Source organism: Bipolaris victoriae (genome assembly GCF_000527765.1).
Source record: "Bipolaris victoriae FI3 unplaced genomic scaffold scaffold_71, whole genome shotgun sequence".
Lineage (NCBI taxonomy): Eukaryota > Fungi > Ascomycota > Dothideomycetes > Pleosporales > Pleosporaceae > Bipolaris > Bipolaris victoriae.
The window spans coordinates 138,263-162,746 of record NW_014575321.1 but is presented as its reverse complement, the minus strand read 5'-3'; the positions used below and the strand labels follow the sequence as shown (position 1 = coordinate 162,746).

The 24,484-nt window shown below is 44.9% G+C and overlaps 9 protein-coding genes across 9 annotated transcripts; 5 read left to right on the top strand and 4 right to left on the bottom strand.

Moving 5' to 3' along the window:
* Positions 1-430: 430 nt before the first annotated feature.
* On the bottom strand, positions 431-2,229 carry COCVIDRAFT_105323 (hypothetical protein; the record flags this gene model as incomplete). Its single annotated transcript, XM_014698867.1, has 3 exons — positions 431-1,086; positions 1,159-2,000; positions 2,063-2,229. Coding segments are annotated over 3 exons (1,665 nt in total), but the record flags the coding sequence as incomplete, so codon positions are not given.
* Positions 2,230-3,781: 1,552 nt separating this feature from the next.
* On the top strand, positions 3,782-5,286 carry COCVIDRAFT_105277 (hypothetical protein; the record flags this gene model as incomplete). The annotated part of the gene is made up of 2 exons (XM_014698866.1): positions 3,782-4,273; positions 4,414-5,286. The coding sequence occupies 2 exons, from the start codon at positions 3,782-3,784 to the stop codon at positions 5,284-5,286; spliced, it is 1,365 nt and encodes a 454-aa protein (XP_014554352.1).
* Positions 5,287-5,897: 611 nt separating this feature from the next.
* COCVIDRAFT_17958 (hypothetical protein) lies at positions 5,898-8,294 on the bottom strand (the record flags this gene model as incomplete). The annotated part of the gene is made up of 6 exons (XM_014698809.1): positions 5,898-5,972; positions 6,026-6,300; positions 6,426-6,555; positions 6,622-6,882; positions 6,969-8,133; positions 8,221-8,294. The coding sequence occupies 6 exons, from the start codon at positions 8,292-8,294 to the stop codon at positions 5,898-5,900; spliced, it is 1,980 nt and encodes a 659-aa protein (XP_014554295.1).
* A 1,092-nt stretch (positions 8,295-9,386) lies between these two features.
* Positions 9,387-11,001, top strand: COCVIDRAFT_17957 (hypothetical protein; the record flags this gene model as incomplete). The annotated part of the gene is made up of 4 exons (XM_014698808.1): positions 9,387-9,497; positions 9,567-9,882; positions 9,941-10,057; positions 10,160-11,001. 4 exons carry the CDS (start codon positions 9,387-9,389, stop codon positions 10,999-11,001), a joined length of 1,386 nt encoding a protein of 461 aa, XP_014554294.1.
* Positions 11,002-11,465: 464 nt separating this feature from the next.
* COCVIDRAFT_39783 (hypothetical protein) lies at positions 11,466-13,453 on the bottom strand (the record flags this gene model as incomplete). Its single annotated transcript, XM_014698865.1, has 9 exons — positions 11,466-11,670; positions 11,742-11,946; positions 12,037-12,214; positions 12,277-12,447; positions 12,504-12,700; positions 12,762-12,818; positions 12,868-12,965; positions 13,011-13,198; positions 13,247-13,453. The coding sequence occupies 9 exons, from the start codon at positions 13,451-13,453 to the stop codon at positions 11,466-11,468; spliced, it is 1,506 nt and encodes a 501-aa protein (XP_014554351.1).
* Positions 13,454-13,904: 451 nt separating this feature from the next.
* COCVIDRAFT_39782 (hypothetical protein) lies at positions 13,905-16,022 on the top strand (the record flags this gene model as incomplete). Its single annotated transcript, XM_014698864.1, has 10 exons — positions 13,905-13,988; positions 14,075-14,175; positions 14,233-14,363; positions 14,410-14,498; positions 14,598-14,729; positions 14,784-14,836; positions 14,888-15,162; positions 15,215-15,310; positions 15,363-15,804; positions 15,863-16,022. The coding sequence occupies 10 exons, from the start codon at positions 13,905-13,907 to the stop codon at positions 16,020-16,022; spliced, it is 1,563 nt and encodes a 520-aa protein (XP_014554350.1).
* Positions 16,023-16,604: 582 nt separating this feature from the next.
* On the top strand, positions 16,605-18,556 carry COCVIDRAFT_105275 (hypothetical protein; the record flags this gene model as incomplete). The annotated part of the gene is made up of 7 exons (XM_014698863.1): positions 16,605-16,787; positions 16,854-17,130; positions 17,229-17,329; positions 17,409-17,735; positions 17,797-17,974; positions 18,040-18,227; positions 18,326-18,556. The coding sequence occupies 7 exons, from the start codon at positions 16,605-16,607 to the stop codon at positions 18,554-18,556; spliced, it is 1,485 nt and encodes a 494-aa protein (XP_014554349.1).
* Positions 18,557-18,701: 145 nt separating this feature from the next.
* COCVIDRAFT_39781 (hypothetical protein) lies at positions 18,702-20,692 on the bottom strand (the record flags this gene model as incomplete). Its single annotated transcript, XM_014698862.1, has 4 exons — positions 18,702-19,344; positions 19,420-19,799; positions 19,859-20,364; positions 20,656-20,692. 4 exons carry the CDS (start codon positions 20,690-20,692, stop codon positions 18,702-18,704), a joined length of 1,566 nt encoding a protein of 521 aa, XP_014554348.1.
* A 643-nt stretch (positions 20,693-21,335) lies between these two features.
* On the top strand, positions 21,336-24,308 carry COCVIDRAFT_105200 (hypothetical protein; the record flags this gene model as incomplete). Its single annotated transcript, XM_014698861.1, has 5 exons — positions 21,336-22,052; positions 22,123-22,243; positions 22,305-22,591; positions 22,644-23,359; positions 23,486-24,308. The coding sequence occupies 5 exons, from the start codon at positions 21,336-21,338 to the stop codon at positions 24,306-24,308; spliced, it is 2,664 nt and encodes an 887-aa protein (XP_014554347.1).
* Between the last annotated feature and the right edge of the window lie 176 nt (positions 24,309-24,484).

Sequence of the window (24,484 nt, the reverse complement as noted above, 5' to 3'; positions counted from 1 at the left end):
GGGGGGGGGATTATTGCATATGTGGGCGGCTTTACGTTTGGTATCTACAACTCTGGGTCATGTACCGGGTTTGTTTTTTTTCGCACCGCCTGGAATTCATTTCCGATACGAAATGAAGATGAAAGTGTATATCAGGGCTATGTCTCCCACGTACCGGCGATATCCCGCCGAGTACGCCCTCTGACAGCTTTGACGCTTCGATTTTGTGGTGAGAGTTTAGTGGAGGAATGTGGTGAGGGTGCAGTATCGACTGTAGTAAAATTCGGTTGGTTTAGCGGCAAATCGCTGATCGTTACCTTCACACCCGCTCCAAAACTACAGCCTCCGAACAGCGACCTTAGGAAGTCGTCGCTTAGACTCATCACCCAAGTCAATACATGATTCAGGGGAAGGCGCGCATTGTTTACCAGATATCATTTCACATCACAACCTACGTCCAATATTCCTTGCCCCTTCTCGTTAATCTAATAGTAGGTACATTTTGCTTCTTCTCGCCCGCATTATACTTCAGCGTCAGAATATAGCTCAAGTTATCCCTGATTTCCTTTTTCAATTTCTCTCTAGCCTTCAACCATGTAGATCCCTTTTCGGCAGTCGAAACAGCATTCTTGGCCAACTCTTCTTCGTCGACTGGAGGCTCTGGCACGAGCTCAATGGTCCAGTACTTGAAGATGACGGCGAGGGTAAGCACCATTTCCACTTGTGCAAATCGGCGTCCGAGACAGCTTCGAGATCCTTCGGAAAACGGGAGGTACGCACCGGGTTTGGGAGAGGAGCTGGCTTGGGGGCGAGATGAATCGATGGTGGAAGGTGAAACCTGATCGGGATTCTCATTCGGAGCTGCAAGCCAACGGCAAGGGTCAAATTCTCCCAAGTCCTTCTCGGAATCAGAACCGGAGACATGGCTGTTTGCTCGCCATGTCCAGGATGCCCATGAGTTGGGATTGCGGTGTGCTCCAATGACAGAGAGTTTGATGTGCACATCAGGCGGAATAGTAATCTGCTGATTATTCTCAAGCAAAGTCTGTGGAGAACCTGGGAGTGTGCGTTTGGGGATCTGAATTACAGGAGGATAGACTCTGAGAACTAAGGATAGCTTCTTTAGTTATGATTCCGAGGGAATGATCCAATACAGAATAAGAAAAAGGAGGGACGTACTCTCACTGAAAACTGCTCCTGGCACACCAGCAAGCAATTTTGGGAGATCGAGGTCATAATTCCACTTGTCGAGGGGTCTATCGCCTAAGATGTCGTCCAAGTTCTGTTGGAGCTCCCGTTGCGACTGTGGGTTCATCGCGAGTTCAACCATGGCGAAGAATAGAGCATCTCCAGTTGTTTCATGCCCAGCCAACGTCATGATGAATGTATTGCCCAGTATCTCCTCATTCGTGAGGCTAATGGTTCTTCCTTTGCTTTCGGCACCTTCTTCAACATCCGTGTGACTTTCGAGCATCAACGACAAGATATCTACCTGTTTTGGTGCGTTCTGGCGATCTAGCTGTTCTCTCTTGGAAAGAATCATGTCTTGCATGTAGCCTTGCCACTCGGAGAAGGCTGTATAAGCATGGCGCACCGCCTTGAACGGCAGCTGTTTCAGGAGGAACTTGCCTAACAAGAATATCAACGGAAGATTCTCGAGAAGAATGGACAACGCGTCTTGAAAAGTCAAAGAGTGGCCTTCCATGTTCATCTTGTCTCCCCTAGACCCGCGGTTGTTTGATGACTTCTTATTGTGCTTTGGCCACTCAAGTTTTATACCAAGAACTGCCCTGCTGATGATGTTTAGCGGCAATAGCATAGTATCTTCCTGCAACTCTTTTAATGCCAAAGTTGCGCTCTCCTCAGTGTCGCTCAAGCCCCAACCTCCCACCATCGCTCGGGCCTGATACAGTGTTTCGTCCCAGACTAGTCGATTATTATCTTCTGAGAACGAAGGAGCCATGATCTTCCGGTGAGTTCGCCATTGCGCACCTTCGGTCGTGATGATATTTGGACCGTATCTAAAGATTGACATAAGTTACTGGTGCTTTTGAGTAGGCTAGCTGGTGCATGCGTAACGTACAGTTCAACGACTTTGCTTTCTTTAGTAGGCTTCGGGAACCTGCTCCCGTGCGAGGTAATCTGCGTGATGATTTCCGCACTGCATGTTTGGATTGATATTCCATTCGGCTTGATGATCAGAAAGGTGTCTCCCCCAGCTCGTTGATACATGGAATACTGAAGTCTCCAGTCCGGGTTTTCGTCAAGGAGGCTGGGTGAAATTTGCCATGGTCAGTTGGTGCAGGGTAGAAGTGACGACAGTCATCTGTAAATAAACGGAAGCGGGAAGTTCTTACTCAAGCCACAGATCATCACAAGGTAATGGCAGACGTCGTAGTATTGGTAATAAGAGTTTGGAAATAAGGATCCATGCTAGCGATTGAGGATCAAACGGTAACACAACATATGGTAGCTTTGACATTGTTAGTAAAATGGACTTAGTTTAGAACATAGAGTCTCTTCATTTGGGCTGTCTGGAAATATCAAGTGAGCTTTCAAGAGGATGATCGAAGACATACGTTGCACTGCCGAGCCACCTTGATCAGTCCTCTTGTTCGAAAATAGTTGCGCAAAGCCACAGATCCTCCCAAAACTATCAAAATCCAAGTGAGAGACTTTAAAAGTTCCATATTTTCCGAATCATTCAGCGTCTGATCTTGAGTTGTGAAGATCTGGAGACAGCAATGGAAGCGAATTTTGGCAAATAGTATCTCGCCGCTTGTAAGATAGATAAAAACTTGAAAACTTCTTTGTTTCGTTCCCTTGTGTTCAACAGAGTCAAACAAGAGAACATGTACTAGCTGCGGTAGCCCTCAGAGATATGTACTAATAAATATGTCTAGGTCAATCTTGTAACAACCTACTTTCCCTGTATATGGTCTTGATCTAATTAGGCTAGCTTCCCTGGTTGGCTCAGATTTCAACATATCTCACAGTCTCCTTACTGGCATTCTTCATGGCTATCTATGTTGCCTCTTTATCTTGACTAGAATTGTACTGAATCGATTTTCACATCAAGATCTCTAGCTATCAAGGCACGATTCATCCGACTGAATTTTGAAAAGACAAACGTTGGAGTCAGAAATTATGTGATTTATATGCATGACTAGTTGGCGCCGCTGCCTAGTCTTAGATCTTACCTTGACGATACAACTACTCTTACACAAGCATACTGTAATGAACGCATGGTTTCACAAGGAGCGAGTTACAAGCTCAATGCGACCCAAAGAGAGTCAGTTATCGCCGCGCATTTACCAGTATGGATATCCGATGTACCGAATGGAGAGCAAGTCATGAAAATCCTAGACACCGAGAGTAGACTGGAAAGGTGACTAGGTGACTGCTCGGACATGCCCGACAACTCTGTCAACTACAGATCTGGTAATATCCGAGATGGATTCGGTAATGTATCAGCCGGAGTTGGTAGTGTGTAACACATATCCGGTAATATGTATGTAAGACAGATCCGGCCGCGCCAAGGATGAATCCGGTAACCATGCCGAATACAAATCCGGTAATAGAACCGAACAGCAATGAAGCTAACCCTATGTGTATTCAGTTGGCAAGGCAAGCGACCATTAACGTAGCATCCCTGCAACTATATCACAATTACACCGGTTATATCCACTCGCACATGCAAGGGTATATGGTGATCATGAAATCTAAAGGCTACAGTTAAATAAAAGAACTACACATTATATGCAGATCTCAAATCTCAAATTCACTTCGCAGGTTGGTTCCGATGACTTCAGCACGCATTCAAGAGTTGTCGCCTTTCGACCATGTTGCCGTCCATTTATACTTACATTGGGTGACCGCATTCCGCATTCCTGAGAGCGTAACACCAGGCGAAGTATTCTCGCATCTCCGATACGGACTCGCAAAGACGATTGAAGATATACCTGAAGTCGCTGGCGAGCTAGTACCGCTCGACTCCGTTGAAAATGACAAACAACCGGGGCGATGGGGAATAAAGCTCTCAGAGGATCAGTCGGTGGAGCAGGTACTCTTCCAGAAAGACTATACTCAAACTGAGAAGTTCGATTACGAGAGACTAGCGGCTATGGGTATGCCGCCGTCGGAGCTTGATGTGAATGAACTGGGTGCCATGGGATTGTGGTGTGGGGACGGTCAAAGAAGGGGACTATTTTTTGCCCAGGCGAATTTTGTACGCGGTGGCTTACTGTTGTCGACTTGCGTTAATCACCATACACTGGATGCTATCGCCATGGGGGTAATCATTGTAAGTCATGCACGCATTTCCGTGATTTCTTATTGGTGGTTTTGCTTCATTTGCATTGGATCTGACACCATGTGAAGACGCGATGGGCCAGTCATTGCCAAAATCTAGTTTTATCCTCAGGGGAAAGGAAGCCACTATTACCTGTATTATCAGAGGCTTGTTTCAATAGAAGCATTCTGCCCCAACCAGAACTCGAGTCTGAATCCTACGAGACCCTGAAGGACCGCTTGGACCTCTGGACAGCTCTGGGGCTTCCTCAATATTTACATTACCCACCATCAGACCCAGACAGGTTACCTACGCCCGGACCTAAACTACGGACCACAATTATTTCATTTTCGAACCAAAAGCTGAAGTTTCTCAAAGACGACGCCCGTCCAGCTTTAGGTACAGAGTGGATCTCAACCAACGATGCGCTTATGGCCCTTTTCTGGCGCAGCATTATGCGGAGTCGACTCGGTTCTGATGTTCCAGATAGCGAACAAAACACCACTACTACTGAGCTATCATCCATATTCATCATGGTTATATCTGCCCGAGCGCGTCTCGCGCCCGCTCTCCCAGAGTCATATCTCGGCAACGCAGTTCTCCACGGCACGACAACAGCACTTGACCCAACCAAATCCTCACTAGCCGAACTGGCTCTAGTTCTACGATCTTCGCTTGCAGCCATTACCCACGAAGTAGCGAGTTCCTCACTCAAGCTGGCTGCTCATATACCAAACTATAAACTTGCGCATAGCTCGTTTCCAACTGCACTAGACACATTACTTGTAGCGACTAATTGGGCGGGCGTGCCGCTGTATGATTTAACTTGGGGAAACCCGTTGCATAGCCCGGCTGAGTTTGTGAGACTCCCTGGAGGACATATGGAGGGTGTTCTGAGGGTGTTACCGCGTAAGAGTGATGGTACGCTAGAGGTGTTCCTGGGCTTGGAGACGGATGTTATGGAGAGGTTTTTGAAGGATCCTGATATCGTGAAGTATGGAGTGTCTCTTTTTTGATAAGCACTCGAGCTGGTTTCAGACAGAATCGATATCAAGATCGAATGGCATTGCTTTTCTCCTTTGGTTAATGGAGAAGTGGGAACAAGTAAGATGTATGGATGTCTTACATGATCTCGGTGTTTGACCATGCTGCTGCCTTCGTCAATGCAACAGCCCTGCACACTCTTCATTAAATATATCCCTTTATGCAGATATGTTGCACTTTATTCTTTGTTCCTTTAGCCATATATTGAACTATTGTTCCCTCAAGTTCATTATCGTTATGAAGACGAGGCCATGTCAAATGAGATTGCATATGTGCTGGAAGAAAGAAAAACCAACGATTGACATTTGTATGTAGGTTTACAAGCGATGGATTATGCGTGGACAAAGCCTACTGGAAAGTGACTAGCCTTATGTGTTTGTGATATCAGACTATCTATCCTATGTTTTCACCCATCTCTTTAGCATTGACGAGAGAGATCTTACTGATGGATCAGCTATACGCATTTGAAGTCCTATTAGTCGGAAAGTTCAGGCAGGCTACTACGGGCGTGTGATGGATGGAAAGAGATCTCGGAACAACAAATAAGTCAGCCTGAAATCATATATATGTAGGAAAGGAGAAGCTATGTAAACATCGATGCCTTTTTAAACGCCTCAACCTCCTCAACAACCGTCTGAATAGAGGCCGGATTGATGAGCTTGATACTTTATTAGTACATAGTCGTACACTCACACTGCTAACATCACTCACCGTCGAGACATCCCCAAAGTTCTCTTTCTCTCCTTCAAAGATTTTCCTCAAAATCCTTCGCATGATCTTACCAGATCGAGTCTTAGGAATATCGGAAACTACTATAAAGAATTTTGGGGCCGCAAACCCACCAATGGCTTTCCTGATATGGGACTTGGCCGTTACGTTGAGTGTGCTGTCATGTTTGTGGCTGTCTTTGACAGAGACAAAACATAACAATGCTTGGCCTGTCATCTCGTCGGGTACACCGACAACAGCTGCTTCAGAGACCGCAGCTATCACGAAAGGAATTTTGTTAGCGCTATCTGAACTTTCTAGCTTCTCACAAGAATTCACCATTTTGTTTCCTTTTTTTTCGTTTTGACTCGGGTATAGGCTGGTGACAAGTGGAGGTACTCACGATGTTCCAAAAGCGCAGCTTCTAATTCAGCTGTAGAAAGTCGATGCCCACTGACGTTGATCACATCGTCAATGCGACCACATATCCAATAATCACCCTCAGAATCCCGATACGCTCCATCACCAGTCAACTGTAATTGGTACTGTTAGCCAGGTCTTGAAGCTGAATTTAGCCTGTACAATGTTTCTAGACTTACGTAGTAGCCCTTATACTGGCTGAAATACGTCTCGATAAATCTCGAATGATCACCCCAGACTGAGCGAGCCATGCTTGGCCAAGGTTGCCTAAAAGCAAGATAGCCTTCCTTGTTGCAACCGACGATCTCACTTCCTGTGAAGGGATCAAGAAGTACAGGGTCAATGCCGAAGAAGGGAACAGATGCACAGCCAGGCTTGGTGGGAGTGACTCCGGCTAGTGGGGCAAGGGCATGGCATCCCGTCTCAGTTTGGAAGTATGTCTGGAAGGCGTTAGCTATCATTATTCACTCAAGTGAATTCGATTGGGGAGCTGGACATCGATGACATGAGCTTTCTTCTTTCCTACCGACTCATAATACCAGAGCCAAACTTCTGGGGCAATAGGCTCTCCGATAGACCCCAAAACCCTCACCTTGGAAACCTGTTCAGAACTTGGTTCAGAACCGGCTTTTTTCAGTAATCGTAGTACTGTAGGTGCGGTGTAGAAATGTGTGACGTTGTGTTTCTCGATGGTGTTCCAGTATCTGGAGGGGCTGGGAAATGTTGGCGTGCCTTCACAAACTATTGTTGTTGATCCAAGTAGTAGTGGACCATAACACATGTACGTGTGTCCGGTGATCCAGCCAATATCTCCTGCACAAAAAAAGACATCTTGCTCGTGAAGATCCAAAACATACTTTGTCGTCGCAGCGGCTCCAAGGAGGTAGCCGGCTGTTGTATGCATGAGACCTTTGGGCTTTCCGGTAGACCCCGAGGTATAGAGCAGGAACAGTGGATGCTCAGCTAGTAGGTCCTCAGGCGCCATATAGTCGGGCCATTTTTGAACTTCTTCATGCCACCACCGATCTCGCGAGGGGGTCCAAGGCGTAGGAGTTATGCCAGTTCTTTTGAAAACCAGACATCCAGTGACTCCAGGGCAAGAACTCAACGCTTGGTCAACCACACTTTTCATTGGAATGGTCTTTCCCGCTCTTCGGGCCTCATCACTTGTAATGATGAGTTTGGACTTCGCATCTAGTATCCTTCCTTCCAGTGCTTCCGCCGAGAAGCCAGCGAAAACAACAGAATGAACCGCACCAATCCGCGCGCACGCAAGCATGGCAATAAGAGCCTCGGGAACCATGGGCATGTAGATTGTAACAGTGTCCCCTTTGGATACTTCCATGTCTTGCAAGACATATGATAGCTTGCACACGCTCCAGAGGAGTTCACTGTACGTAATCACCCGAGTCTCTCCACCTGCGTCTTCCTCATATATGATGGCGGGTTTCGAGGGTGTTCTGAGGGCATGCCGATCGACGCAGTTGTATGAGGCGTTGAGTCGGCCTTCTGGAAACCAAGCTGTATCGCCATTTGCGAAATCTCCAGAGCATGCTGTTTGGAAGTCATTATCCCAATCGAGCAATTCTCGAGCTAGTTTCGACCAGAATAAATCTGAATTGCGAATGGATGCCGAGTACAGAGATTGGTAGTGGCTGATGCCGGTGATATGAGGCTTAGAGGGATGTCTCCTAGGTCGCGGTTTTGGTTAGTCTGGAGTTCATCGGGCGAGATGAACAGAATGGATAGGGTCTTAGGTATGGGTGTATATAAGGTACCGATGTAGTTCTGGTGGCACTTGGATTGTGCTAGCTCTAGGCGTAGTCTTGTTATCTGTTCGCAAAGACGACATTGCTACAGTAGTTCGTGGATGCTGATCGTGAATCTGATTTGAACTGCAAGAAGGCAAAAACACAAGACCTAAGGCTATACTATTTTTAAATCATACTTCTAGTAGCGGTGAATCTGTGACACCGTACTGCTTCCTTCCGCTTTGGGTGCATCCGCAATATTTCGGCTGTCATGCCTGATTAAACGGGCTTACTAGAGCATACCTGTTGACTCGGACCGAGCCGCCCGGGCCCGAATGAAACCACTAATTCTGGGGGCCTCTTCGGATAAGCTTCCCGTTCCCTTTTACTAACCACATCTGGAAATTGCATGATTAGCGTCAGTACAGTTAGACAAGCCATTTGCCTTATGTCTTCTTCGCTTTCGGCGAAGCAGGCTTTCGTTTTCCAGCAACATGTCAGATCTTTAGCCAGAGCTCAAAGCTCAACGCTATCTTTTGCCACATGGCCACATGAGATGTAGTAATTTCTAGCGGACCCAGCCTCTTACATGGCGACAATATCACAACAAGGTAGCTTCAATAGAACACCATCTCTGTGTCGTATTGCAATCTAAATAAGGTTGAATTTAATGCTGATTAGGGTTACTTTACCCGAAAAAGAGTCGTGAAGCGTGGACATAGAACAAGTAGCCGAACAGGCCTCTGTAGCTTGTAGTTTGATTCTTATAGCCCCATCCTCTCAATTGATCGGTGTGACTGGAAAACCTAGACCAAGCAGGCTATCCACCAAAATAAGTCACCTTTACTAAGAAATATCATCACTGCTAGTATTCCTTTTGACAAAAGAACTGAAAGTAATCTTAGTAGCCCTGTATTTACTATAATCCAGTACGTATTAAGTACTATGCTACTAGCAGCTTTGCTATAGCAACATAGATTTTGAGGCGAGCGTTAGTATACCGTTAGTACTAGTCTGACCTTTTCTCCGAATTCATCCGGCGACCGAGAGCCCTGTAATCGGCGCTAGACTAGCACAAATGATCTTCAGAATATTTGCACTAGGGGGACACGTAGATTCCATTTGCATAAATACCGAAAGTCTATGGCCTGCCATGCATATTGGAAAACGTAACATCGAAACTCTCGCGTCCCATGTTCCTGGTACTGAAGCCAAACGCGGAAAGAGCGTTTGTTCCTTACACGCCCAATTCCATACCTCAAAGTATCCAAAGAACAGCTTGCTTGAATTGCCGTGCAAAGAAAGTTAGTTTTTCCTTCATCACTTCCAGGAACTTGTATCTGTTCCTTGTGCACTGCTAATACAATTCACAGCTCAGATGCGAGGGTCAGAAAACAGCATGTGATCAATGCAACTCGAAGCAGCTGAAATGTGTATATTCTCGAAACACCAACCATGATACACAGAGGAACCGGAAAACGAAAAGGGCTCGAAATAAATCGAATGCCGTAGTGGAGACTAAGATTACAAATGCTGGCAGTGAAATCCGCTCTGAACCAGAGTATCATACAACAGAAGCAAGATCAGAATCTGAGAGCACAAATTCATCACCTATAGAATTGATATATGAAGAGTTTCTGAATCAATCTGAGTCTTTTGATTTGGAACCCTACTGGGAGTCGCTGGAAGGTAAGCTTTCTTTCTATAGCTGAACTTGCAAAATGTGCAGCCTGATGAATGTAAACAGCAGCCGAGCTATTCGGGGACAACTCTATGAGTTTGATAAATATGGACATTGACTGTTCAAAAATTCTTTCCAGTTCAATCAACAGCTCAGCAAAGAAAGATAAAGCGCGTCTTGAAGGTACGGAAACGAATCCCCTTCTCGAGTATATACTCCCACTCCACTTACCTCACAGTTTTGATTACTATTTCATTGTAATCAGCTAACCCTGCTGTGAAATAGATGGCCAATATAATGACTTCCATTCTGAGCGAAATGTCTCCACTGGAAATGCAATAAGCAATTATGAGAAAGCACTCGGACAGGGAACACATCCAGCAAACCTCATCTCCAACAATGCGCACGATTGCTTGGAGTTTCCCATAATCTCAGAACCAACTCATCTGATGTCTCCAGTCTTTGGATCTTCCCAAGTAGGCTTTGGAGATTCATATCAAGCTTCTCGGAAGCAGAGTTCCTCGTCCGCCCCGACATCACTGACCACCTGCCATTGCTCAAGTATGGTTTTAGAAACCTTGACAAGGGTCAGTGGAGAGTCTGTTGACGGTAAGACTCACCAGATACATCAAGCTCTCGACATGATCAAGAAAATTCTGAATCACTTATCGGTTGGCGCGACATGCCAAACGTGTAATCACCAAAGCGATCTTATGATGTTGATTACGACCACTTTTGAGAAATCTATTGATTCATTTGATCGCTCGCTAAAACGATACAAAAGTAGAATCACAACATCTGAATGGCAATCTCTTGATATGTTTTTTGGCCAAGAAAATAGTTTCAGCTCGTCAGGAGAAGCAACACAGCTTTCCTTCTCTTCGATTGATGCATCACAGAATGATTTAGGGCTGGAAAAACTCAAAACGATATCTTTTGGAGAGTATTGCGTGGACCAGAGAGAGGAGCAGTTACTGTTGGTAGCTGTGTTGGTGAAGTGTCAGATCAGAAAGTTAGCACAGTTCCACAGCAAGATACAGGCATTAGCTGCTCTAAGAAAGTGGGAAATGCATCGGGTTCTTTTAGAGCAAGTCGGGCAGAAGATTAGAGCCTTGTATCTGAAGTAGGTAGCGATTAGAGGCGTGGAATTTTAGTATAGGTCGATGGCTTTGCTCAGAGATTTATAGGAGTGATCGTCGCATTTCAGTCTAAACGCGGTGATAAGTTAAAATTCAATCGAAAAGGGACAACCCTCTGTTAACGAGCATGATAAAGTGTCGCAATTTATTGAAATCTAACAACGGCTTTTCTTTCCTTGATTTAGTGTTGCATGTAATTGCACCTTTTTCTCATCACCTTACTAAATTACTAGATGATACATTGACGGGTGTAGGGTTCCCCGGATCACGATCTTCAATGTAGAGGGGACCCAGTACCTAATGTCCTGAGCATGCTATTTTAAACGAAGAGGTAAAAGGGGCACTATGTAGAGTGATTGATTTTCTAGGGAAGGCGTCCTTTCGGAAAGAAAATACAATATATATCTTGTTAACAAACTATGCCCATTCTTATGCTCTAAGTTTCCTTGGAGCTATCTTCTTCTAATTAGCATTTGCGCTCCAAAATCGGGACGAACTTCCATTCCCCAGTAATTATTCTCAGGCCTTTTCGCCCCAGCGAGCAGTTTTAGCTCAAAATTCTTGAGAAACTCAACAACGATGATCTTAATCTCATTACTACCGAAAAAGCGCCCTGGACATGCATGGGTTCCATGGCCCCAGTTATAGTTCATGCCCCTATAAGATTGTAACGATAATTAGCGCGTAAATTCTACAAAGGTTCGACATTTATTAGAGATAGAGCTCACCCTGTGGATACAAACTGATGCTGGTTTTCCATCCCAGGTATTTGTCTTAATTTGTAGAATCTCCAAGGATCAAACTCGTTGGGATTATCGAATATTTCCGCGTCCCTATTCACTGCTCCAGAAGCTACACCGATGAACATACCCTTAGGAATTGTCGTCCCGTCAGAAAATTTCATATCCTTCATGACCTTACGCGTCATTGTCACTACAAGAAAGAACCCATTAGCCTCTTATGCAGCATCATTCTTCTGGTACAGGGAACAAAAACGTAGGAGTAATTGACGAAAGCACTTACGTATGTTCAACTGATTCATACGCTGCGATTCCTTCATAAGGCTATCAAGTTTGTGAAGTTTTGTGAGCCCTACTTTAGGGAGAGGACAACCGTATTTCGCTTCGACATCGGCAATTTCTTGCCGTAGAATCTCATGCGTATCCGGTAGTGCGGCTATGTCGAACAATATATGGTAAAGCTAATCACTTTAGCGTAGTTCATATAATGAACAGCGCGTCATCAGGTCTCTTAGAAACTTACACTAATTCCAGTGCTATGGATTGCTGCAACTGAGATCTTCAAGTGAAACATAGTCTGCCACCAGATATTTCTCTCGTTGCCGTTGGAGTTGTCAATACCCCATTGGAGCATATCTTTTGGACGCTTGAAGTCTGGGTCTTCCATGTCCTGTAGGCGTGCCTCAAGCAGAGGCTGTATGATATTCATTAGCAATGGTTAAGCTGTTCTTGCTTGGCGCATAAACTTACCTGCAGTAAGTTCTTGACGTTCTTATAATGCCACCGAACTCTGCGAAGCTCTGGCAGGACGTGTTCCAGGATTGGCCAGAAAACCCGGGGATATTCGGACAACTTCTTGCCTCCCAGGAAAGTATCAACAGTAAACTCTATCGTAGATTTAAGCCATCGCTCATCTCTACTCATTGGTAGGCCAATGAATACACGTCCTTTTTTCATTTTATTTTAGTAAGCGCTCGCCGGATAGAGATATCAGAGTTTGAAGCTCACCTGATACAAAGGAAATTATCCGCAATGCATTTGCATATAAGTGAATTGGCGTCCAGTCTGCACACCTGTTTAGAAATATGTCATTTGGCAACGGCGAGTAGAATACCTTGGCAGTTACCAAACATGTCTTGCAATACCCAACTAGCTTCGTCTTGCATAACAAACATTGTATGACCAAGAAACCGGGTCAAATCAATCTTGATGCTATCAATCAAAGCATGCTCTATTAATCTTTTGTCTTTTGGGTACCCTTTCTCAATGAGTTGGTGGTCGCGTTGAGTAATGATTGTTGTATGTTTTCCAATAAATCGAAAATAGTTATGTTCAATGAACGATAGTTGAGTTTCTGGAACAGATTTGATCTCAGGGACATATTTGATCGGAACGATGACATTGTTGATTGGCTCTGTCGGTAGGGTATAGAATGTATTTGGATGCTAGAATCCTGAGTCAATACTTGTCTAAAATCTTAGTGTTGTTCGGACCATAACCTTCTTGTAGGCATCTCTTATCACGTCGCGAAAGCCTGCAGGGTCATTTTTATCGCCAAAGACAGGAAAAACTTTCTTATGCCGTAGCGATCTGAACAAGATGTTCGCAATATAGCAGAAGAGAAACGTAGTAATTGCTAGCACACTCCGAGGACTAAGAACTGTTTTGATGACGAGTTCGCGCAAGGTTGGCTGATCCATTGCGACTTGTTCACATGTGCGAATTGTGGAAATGTGCTAGAATCGGGGTTAGATGCTATTACATAGCATATTGTCGAGATAAATCTTGCCGTCTTGCTACCTAAGAAGAGCCATTCAAGCGATTCTAACTTGAACAAGCAAGAGCCAGTTGTGGTATAGCGAGACTAACTAGATTAGTCTGATTGTTTCGGGAACTAAAGTTTTGCTAAAAACGGTACCCGCTATTACCGTTTCCGGATGCGCCGAGCTAAGACAGGGTCCTACCATCGTAGAGAAATAATGTCTTGGCGCTTCTCCAAGTTTTGGACTCACTGATTAGTATCTGCTGCAAGGACGACTGCGAAAGAGCATTCTCACCTAGCACAATACATACTGCACCAAAAAATTGTATTCGGAAGCCTCAGGGACAATATTCGACAAGTTTCTTTCCTAAACATTGTACACAGTAGAGATGGCTTCCAGCAACCTGAGCTTGGTTGTATGGCCTAATTCATTGTCTAACTTAGCTTTTCTGCTCAGTTTTCTAAGCTCATTGGTACGTGCATAAACTTTCTGTTGATGAAATCTCAAGGCCGGTATCATACTTCACAAGTACAGCTACTCAAAGTTGAATCTATCTAGGCATTGTTACTCATATTTTGTAAAACAACATACAATCTTCTCTTGCACCCTCTGCGCTCATATCCAGGACCCATGCTCGGCCGAGCTTCTCGTCTATATTAGTAAATCTTCCTTCGGCCATTCTCATCACGATGATGCAGGACTGATCATGATTGCAGTATCTACTACCAATTCCGTGGAGATCTTCCATTCATGACGAAAGCCCTTCACGAAAAATATGGTTCAGTTGTCCGTATTGCACCAGATGAACTTTCATACTCTTCCGGCGATGCTTGGCAGGATATCTATGGTTGTTTCACCTTCCATTACACGCTCCTCGTTCTGACTTCCCTAAGGCCATCGATCTTCTGCCACCGTTGCTTCAAAAGGCTCATTTGAAAAAGATAAAACTTGGTATACAAATGTTGGGGAATCTAATTCAATCGTAAGTCATCTCATATGGCTAAATGCTGTATGTCAGCTAACGCAAGTCGATACTAGGTAACAGCAGGCCTAGAAGGTAATAAGTGTCAAAAGCATAAAGGCGGTTTCTAATGTGTGTGCATCGGCAGACCATAAACGATTCCGCCGAGTGATGGGCCCCGCCTTCTCTGAGAAAACCGTCAAGGCTCAGGAGTATCTAATGAAGCGCCACGTGGATCTTTTCATTTCACAGGTAAGCCAAGGTTCGTTACTCATCGTGGTTGTTATGAACTGATGCAATCACAAGCTCCACATGCGGGTAAAAGATAAGGAATTGGCGGGAATCGATATCGTTCGCTGGTAATGCAATGTTTTAGAAAGATAAAGCTTCACCACTAACTAGTATATTAGGTTCAATTTTGTCACTTTCGATCTCATAGGAGACTTAACCTTTGGGCAGTCCTTTGGTTGTCTAGAAACTGGCGAGTTACATCCATGGATTCAATGGGTCTTTGGAGGTGTCAAAGAATCCTGCTTTTTCCAGGCGATACTACGAGTGCCGGGCATCCAAAGTCTTCTCAAACCGCTATTTCATCTCAAAAACGACAACTGGAAACAGCAGTTCGAGTATTGTGCTCAAAAGACCAAGGAGAGAATGGCGATGAAAACGAATAGACCTGACATTAGTAAGCTGTATTAATAACTTTGATGATTTAATATACGCTAATGTGATTTTAGTGACACATATTCTCCGAGCAAATGACGAGAAGGGATTAACGGAGCAGGAGATTCTGAATAACGCGCAGGTATTGGTAATTGCTGGCAGCGAAACAAGTTAGTTCTATGGTTTATCGGTTGTCAGGGATATGACTAATCGGTTATCTAGCGGCTACGGTGCTCTCTGGATGCGTTTTTTACTTGACCCGAAATCTGGACGCCTATAAGAAAGTGACCGCTGAGATCCGAACCTCCTTCGCGGTAGAAGATGACATGAACGCCGAGTCTCTGAGTAAGCTACCGTACTTCAACGCTGTGCTAGAGGAGGCCCTACGAGTTTATCCACCGCTGTCAGTGACTCTTCCTCGAACCACTCCACCCGGAGGTGAGATGATAGCAGGGAAATTTGTGGCTGGAGGAATGACTGTAGGAGTCAATCACTGGTCTTATAACCAAAGCAGCGAAAATTACAAGCATCCTGAATTGTTTACGCCAGAGAGGTGGCTTAGCAAGGAGAACGGTTCTGTAGAACAATATGAAAAGTTCGCTGACGATCAACGGAAACCTTTCAATCCTTTCTCCTTTGGACCACGCAATTGCATAGGCAAAAGGTATGTCTGTGTTCACTACTCATACACCTATAAGTGGGCTAATATAGTCTCCTTCTAGTCTGGCTTATGCCGAGATGCGTCTTATCATGGGAAGGCTGCTGTGGAACTTTGATATCGCATTAGAGCCTGGTTTTGAGAATTGGGAGAAACAGAAAGTTTACATCCTTTGGGAGAAGTCCGAACTCAAAGTACGATTGACCCCTGTTGTTGGATATTAGTTGATTCTTTCAATTTCAAGAGTGAATTGATCATAGGATCTGGCTCAGTTCAATATCATATCAACAAATGGAGATATTCTGCAGTTACAATCATATTTGTTCTTGTAGGAGCTCAATAAATAAGAATTTAAGAGAACTTGATATTTAATCGTTTCTTTCATTCTTCAGATGGAGTGGTTGTTTGGTTTCGAGACTGCTCTATGAATTGCCTTCTTGACATCATAAAAGATTATCGCAAATGAATCAGAGGCCAATGAAGGCTGTTGAAATCCAAGTCGGAATTATGTTATATACCTTGGAACTCCGTTCGTGGGACGCTGTTCCCGGGAATCTCTTATCGCGATTCTACTAAGTACTTACATGTCGTTGTTCCCTGCAACATTGAGGCTTTATGGCAGCAACGGCAAGTTGGGGCGAGGTAACCGGAAGCGGCACGGAATGATCGGATTTGTACTAACGCTGAGTCAACGCTAAAAGGAAACATTGACATCGTGATATTTAGAACTATTTCGCCCAAGTTCGATGTTTTCCGTCTGTCTTCTGAGTGATTATCTAATATCAATTTTTACCAAGGATACAACCATGGATATTCAACTACCTACTTTCTGGTTCAAAGATAACCTTCGCTTAGTCGTACTGCTTCTGTGCTTCGTTGTTGCATATTATGCTTTCGGATCCCGAAGATCCAAACTTGGAGATTTCCCAGTTATTGGCAACCAAGACAGTGCGGATTTTCGCACTGCTCTTGAGGAAGGATGTAGGAAGGTGAGAATCTTCTATTTTACTACTCTCCAATGGAGAATTCAAATATTGACATTCTTCTCTGAACAGTACCCCGGCTCTGCCTTTATTTTACCTACGCCAATACGACCCACAGTGATTCTTCCTGCAAACTTGGTTGAAGAAGTCATACGTGAGCCAGAAGATGTGTTGGCAACAAGAGAGGAAGTAGATGATCGTTTCTTGGTGAAATATACCCTTATGACCGCGGATGATCACATGATTCGGCGCTCAGTAAACCTGATTACACGGAATATCAATGAGATTATGGATGATATTACTGATGAATTGGACCTTGCAATCTCGAAGGTATTCGGTGCGGATACAAGTATGTTTGCCCTATCTTTTTCGAATTTGAAGTAGAACAAACATGGGGCAACGAATTCGTTCTCTCAATGTGCACGATGCTGACCGAGATGATTCTAGCTTGGCAGGCAATTAACGTACACACGCCAATACTTCAGCTTGTTGCAAAGATAAACTCCAGGGTTTTTGTCGGCCTAGAATTATCTCAAAATGTAGAATGGGTGAGTATGTCTCCAGGCTTGGTGACTCAAGATGGTGTACACATTAACACTTGGGATACTTGACTTACTGAAGGATTAGGTCGATGCAATAATCAACTACACGGTTCAGTTGATGACCGCTGTGAAGAAATTGCTGGATTGCCCCGCGTTTCTACGCTCCGCGGTTCAGTACCTTCTTCCTGAGATCCGAACTATCCACCAATCACTCGCCTCATGTTGTCGTCTTCTCCAGCCAATCTTGGAGGAAAGGAGGCAGAATTTAGCTAAGCCTTCTTTTAAGAAACCAGCAGATATGATACAGGGTGTAATAGATTACGCACCTCAAGGCCAAGGATCGATTCTAGAGTTTCAAGGTCGTTCTCAGATGATTCTGGGACTTGCTTCTACTCATACTACGTCAATCACAGTGAGTTCATTATAATATAGTATAAAGTCATAGTGAATGTCGATTGGACTGATACAGACAGCTCCAAAATGCTCTATATGACCTTGCGGCCTATCCACAATATCTTCAACCCTTACGCGATGAGTTGGAAGATATGATCGAGCAAGATGGCGGAAAGCTCCTTACCAAATCATTCCTGATGCTTCGGAAGATGGACAGTTTTCTACGAGAGTCTCAAAGAATGAACCCCATTGATCTACGTAAGTTTCTAGAAATTATTCGCTGCTTTGAGCTATCAGCCGCTGATTTAGAATCGACACTTTAGTCTCATTGAGGCGGAAAACGAAAATAGCAACAGTTTTCTCTGATGGAACAGCAATCCCTGCTGGAACTTCAATTGCTATACCGGTCTCTATTGTTCGTGAGAACGATATTTTGACCAACCCAGGTGTATTCGATGCCTTCCGATTTGAGAGGTTAGCGGAAGCTGAAGGAAACTTCAACAAATATCTGGTAAGTTTTCCAACATTCTCATGAAAGAACTACTCGGGTCGGATACAGACAGGTATCTCGAACAACATAGAATTTTCGAGTAGCTAATATGGATATAGTATGTTAGTACTGATGGCAACTCTCTGGGCTTTGGTCATGGTGTACACGCATGTCCCGGTCGATTTTTCGCTGCCATTGAAATTAAGTTTATCCTTGCTCACATTCTCCTATATTACGACATCAAATTCGCAGAAGGTACTCGAAGACCGAAGACAACGTATTATGGGACCAATATCGGACCAAACCTTGATGTAGAAATCATGTTTCGAAGAAGATCGAAAGATACTTAATAAGATTCTTTACTACCATCATATCCTATATTGCACTATAGCCCAGCCTAATCACTTGACGCAACTTCGTACTTCTTCCTCTGAATTGCCCTTTATTAAAGACCGCTTGCTTTGTAACCTTTGTCTTTAAATTTAACCAGAAGCACTACTTCGCCGGCTTGATACTCTTCCATTCCACAAAGAGAGAAGCCAGAAAAGCAACTCCTCCAACGCTAATTGGTAAGATGAAAGAATCGTCAATCGATGAAACATAAGCCTCCAATATTCCTGCCATTGAATTGACAGGGAACTTTTGTCTCAGTTCCGTGACTCCAGTGTTTATTATCTGTTGTGGATCGATACCAGGGGCATATTGAGCGAGATTTCGTGCCAAAGAGTTACTGAAGATATTCTGAGCAATGCTTGTCGACATGGCCCCTCCTAGCGAGTTGGCAAAAATGGCCAAGCCAACACCGATCTGAGCGTCGCTAGGGTCCAGCAGTGCCTGTACTGCGACGAAAGGTACTTGTACTGCTAAGCCAGCACTACCACCCGCTAGTATCTGGTACCCAATGCTTTGGGCAAGGCTCGTGTCTACTCTCAGAGTAAATAAAATACCGGAACCAATAGTGAAACAAGCTGCACTAGTTATCATAAATGGCGATACATAGCCCACCTTCGCTATCAGTAAACTGGTAAAAAGAGACATGGTGATATTGGAAACAAGGTATGGAACAAGCAGGACGCCAGATGTCGTTGCGGATTTACCCTTCACAGCTTGGAAATATATCGGCATATAATACATGTGCCTGTATAACAATAGGGAAGGACATTAGCATCATTTCTTAAACCTTGAGCAGGAGTATAGGTTGTTCCAAACTTACACATAAGCACCCACATTGAGCATGAATGCAAAGATGTAGCATGCTAATACCGATCGATGAGATATCACTCTACTAGGCATAGTAGCTCGCTCTCCCCGAAGGAATTGCTGTACAGAAAATGCCAAGAGAACCAGGGAGAAGGTGAGGAGGCATCCCCAGACGCGAGAATCTGACCAAGGATAGACAGAACCACCCCATTCGAGCGCCATAAATAGAGCACTAACACCGCCCACTATCAAGAGAGCACCTAATATATCCAAGTCCAAGATTCTATCTAGGATAGTGACTTTGGTGCCAGAATCTTCGTCCATTGGAGATACTTCGCTCCGAAAGAAAATCAACACTGTTGCGATGACGATAGCTCCAATTGGAAGATTAACCTGAGATTATGTTTAAGAACGCAAGTTACTAGCCACGAAGGAGGATTGGAAATACATACCCAAAAACACATCCTCCAAGAGACCCCGTCGGTTAGAGCACCACCCACAGTAGGACCTAGGATCGAGGAAATGCCAAACATACTCGAAACTATGGCAATGTAGAAGGATCGTGTTTCCAGAGGTACCGTCCTGGTAACGATGGTCATACTCCCAGCAAACACACCCGCTGCTCCAGCCCCTGCAACAGCTCGCCCCGCTATAAACATAGCAGAACTATCTGCTGCAGCGCAGAGGACAGATCCGAGCTCAAATGTTGCAATCGCAACACAAAAGACAGGTTTGACTGAAAATACAGTGTAACATCGACCGAATGATGGCTGAACTGCGCTAATAGCTAGCATGTAGGCTGAGCCATACCAGCCCACTTGCTGGATGGTGCCAAATGTACTCGTGATGGATGGCAGTGCGGTGGCGATTATGTTGGTGTCGAGAGCGACAACGAAATTCGCAAGGCAGACCCCACAGATGAGGACGAAAAATGTGATCCGAGGTAAGCGAACGACATCTGGGGGACACGTGGTTGATGATGCTATTGATACGCTGCTTCTTCGTTCCTTTGCAATCTCTTCTAGAGTGATGGTAGTTTCTTCCATTTTGTTTGATGGAACGCCGCTTTCTACGTCCTTATTCAACGCCTCTGGCATCTCGCTCCTTTCTGTGTTCATTCCGAGTATAAGTCAACTGAACGAAAAGAGAATGTTTTCGATGAATCCCACAGAAAAGAAAATATAACAAGAGTTGACGGAACAAGCAGATGACCAGAAGTAAACGATATCTAAGCTGAGTTCCCAGCTACCTCTACGGTCGCTTGGATGATGGTCCTGGGGCTTCATAGATGGGAGGGCTAAGCTTTGTTCATTTCACCAATATGGTAGTTGAATTACCGTATTTGGAAACACATTGTGTAAAAGGAATAGCTTTTACCAAATCAAGATCTTACCGACAAGATTCCGAGAGCTTAGCGAAGCACGGAGCGTCCGTTAGTATTGAAATTGTCTATCCAAAGAAAATGGATATGCTTCGAATTTTCGCGCTATCATTTTGATTTCAGGGACTCAAAATTGACAAAGCTGAGAGGTCTAGGCCTGTGGAGACATGGTGCAACAGTGGTTTGGTATAGTGACGAAGATTCTCGTTAACGGGGCTAGCCGTTTTGCAACCAAGCTAAACTCAATAAGGTAGCCATCTGACCCAACAAGGAAAGCCCCCGAGCGCTGTCATGATGCCTGATTGTATCAGATTGCATTAGAATAGACTGGATTGGACCGCACACTAATCTAATAAAATTGCTGGGTTTATATAGCTAAATTCTTGTAGTCTTCAAGATTGTGTCACTTTGTTTACGCTTTCATTTTCCGCATCTCAACTACAATCATGACTATCATTCAAGACAGGACTACGACACTTCACGCGGCAGCTGAGAATCTTGTCAGCAACATTCTAGAACGTTTCAATGGAACCCATGCTTCAAGCCTCATGAGCTGTGCTGTTTATGACACAGCATGGCTAGCCATGATTCGAAAACCGCTCGCAAACGACACCTCACAATCGATCTGGCTTTTCCCTGAGTCTTTCACGTACATACTGGATTCACAGCTTTTAGATGGCGCATGGGAGTCTTACGGCAGCCATAGCGATGGGATACTGAACACAGCAGCCTCAATACTCGCGATGCAGCTCCATCATGACGAACCAGCTCAATTATACGGCGTTACTGCCCTTGAATTGTCAGAACGCATTGATCGCGGGTGCAAAGCGCTACAACGTCTCCTGAGCTCCTGGGATGTCCAAGCTTGTGTCCATGTTGGATTCGAAATTTTGGTTCCAAAGCTATTGAGGCTGTTAGAAGAGAAGGGTCGAAAATTCAAATTCGACGGCCGTTGCAGCCTGATGGCTCTCAACAAGGAGAAGCTTGCGCGCTTCCGACCAGATATGGTCTATGGGAAACTGCTTACAACTCCCTTGTATTCTTTGGAGGCATTTGATGGAATCGACTCGGAAAAAGTGAAGCACCACAAATCCCTTGGGGCACTTATGGCATCAACCTCGTCCACAGCTTCATACTTGATGGGCCTGAAGACCTGGGACGATGAAGCAGAAGCCTATCTAAAGCGCGTAGTGTCTATAGGACCAGGCAGAGGAAGTGGAGGGGTACCGGGAGCGTTTCCGACAACCTATTTTGAAATGACCTGGGTACGATTTGCCTGTCTCTTTCAAGAACATGAGCCTTTACAGCTAACATATAACCTTTTACTGAACTTAGGTTTTGACGACTCTATTGGAAGCTTCATTTACACCAGAACAACTGGGCAAGGAAAACTTAGAGCAGATTACACAGGTATTGAATAAGGCTCTTGAGGAAGAGGGAGGCATCTTGGGGTTCTGTAAGCTTTCCTGGAGACTTTGCAGTACTGTATACCACAGACACTGACACTATATGTATAGCGCCAAGAGTTGGGGTCGATGCCGATGACACGGCCAAAACTATGCTGACCTTACGTATGCTTGGTCATCATGTGGATCCTTCCGCCCTGCTACAACGTTTCGAGACAGAGGATCGCTTTCTAACCTATCAGTTTGAGCGAACGCCGAGTTTCAGTGCCAATTGCAATGTGCTGAGCGCCTTGCTTCATATGCAATCCCCTGAACAATATGCTACTTCTATTGGAAAAGCTGCCAGGTTCATCTGTAATTGGTGGTACACCGCGGATGGACAGATTCCAGATAAATGGGTATGCAAGTGTGATCCACTATCGTATTGGAGGCTGATTTGACTGGAAACAGAATACGACTATGGGTTACAATGCAATGCTGATGGTGCAGTCCTTAGTTCGATTGCTGGAGCAGTGGAATGAGGGTAAACTTCAACTGCTTGATGACGAACTCATCTTCGAGCTTATTCCGCTTGCAATATTTCAAGCACTCCTACGCTGTTTAGCAAAACAGAAACCTGATGGAATGTGGGGGAACTCTGCAGAGGAGACAGCCTATTCCGTAATCATCCTCGCAACCGCAGCCAAACTTCCATCTGCAGAGCCATTGCTGACAAAGATCAACGGAAGCATCGAAAGTGCTCACAAAGCTCTCCTTCTCTCGGGTGTAGATAGTCAAGCCAGCTATATCTGGGTAGGAAAGACTTCGTACAAATCCGAGATCCTCTCAAAAACCTACATTCTGGCAGCGCTGAACTCAAGCGCTTCCGCACCAATGACTGGAGATAGGATTGCATCATTGTCCACTACCTCGGCAAGCAAGACTGCCTCATGGGTGAAGTTTTACTCGGGCCTTCCAGGAATTGCCCAAACACCTGATTGGATGCTACTTGCGTCTATCATCGAGGGGTCGCTTCAGTCTCGTCGCTTGCTTCGTAAGTGTAAAGAAGCATTCCCGGAATACAGCACAGACGTCCCAGAGAGAACTCAGCAGTACTTGGAGTATATTCCGGCGGTATGGATAATCTGCAGTAACAAGGACAGTATATTTTGCTCCTCAAAAATATTGTAGGTTTCCCCTTATCCTCCTCTCCCTCTCGCGCTGTGGACTCAAATCACTGCCATTCAATGCTTTACTTCCAGCATCCGCATGCTGAAGATATAAAGAAGGGTTTACTAATGTCAAGGGTTTAGATTTGATATGATGATTCTATCCTTTCTCACTTACAAAATCGACGAATACATGGAAACTATCGCCACTGTCGGAAACGGCGGACTTGAAAACTTGAAGCAGACCATCTCTAAGGCGTTCAGTTGTACTCAAATTCCCGAACCTACTCAGATATATACCTCATCGCCGACTGATAGCGTCGAGAACACCTTAGCTCATTTTGTCAGCTACGTTATGCGCCTTCCTACAGTCATCAATGCAACCGAATATGACAAGGATAGGCTCCGACAGAAGCTTCGCATCTACCTAGACTCTCACGTCGATCAAATTATCCAAGATCAGCTTTTCTCCAGCGAAAACGGCGCGGGTACGACTCCAAGGAACAACTCCATGGCCAATTTGCACCATTGGGTCCATGGCGCAGCATCATCGTCGACATCCTGTCAACACGCCTTCAATCTTCTTCTCTGTAGCCACAGCGGTGACGGCGATGTTTTCGACACTGCAGAGCAGGAGTATCTTGCTGAGAGCCTCAGCAATCATTTGGGGGCAATGTGTCGGATTGACAACGATCTTGGATCCATGGCGCGCGACAAAGCGGATGGAATCCTTAATGCTGCGGACTTTCCTAAGATGAATGCTAGATTAGGTGCCAAGACTCAACTACTGAATTTGGCTCGCTGGGAACGGAAACAAGTCTCAACTGCGCTGGAGGGTTTGTCGAAGGTAATGGTCTCAGCGAAGCAACAAAGAGTGGGGGAACTGTTACGGATGTTTACAGACGTCTGTGATGTCTATGGGCAGATCTATCATCGCCGTGACCTGTCAGTTGTCGATGCGCCTTGATTTTCTCACAGTGCATGGTCTTGAAAATTATCCCTACCATGTGTTTTAGGTAGAATAGACAAAGAATGGTATTGCAAAGTGTGTACCTAGAGTATCTTACGAGCTAGCTGAGGAAAGATAGTAGCTTGGTACACGGGTTTGGCCTGTACTTCTTTAGCCCTAGTCAAGGTAAAGGT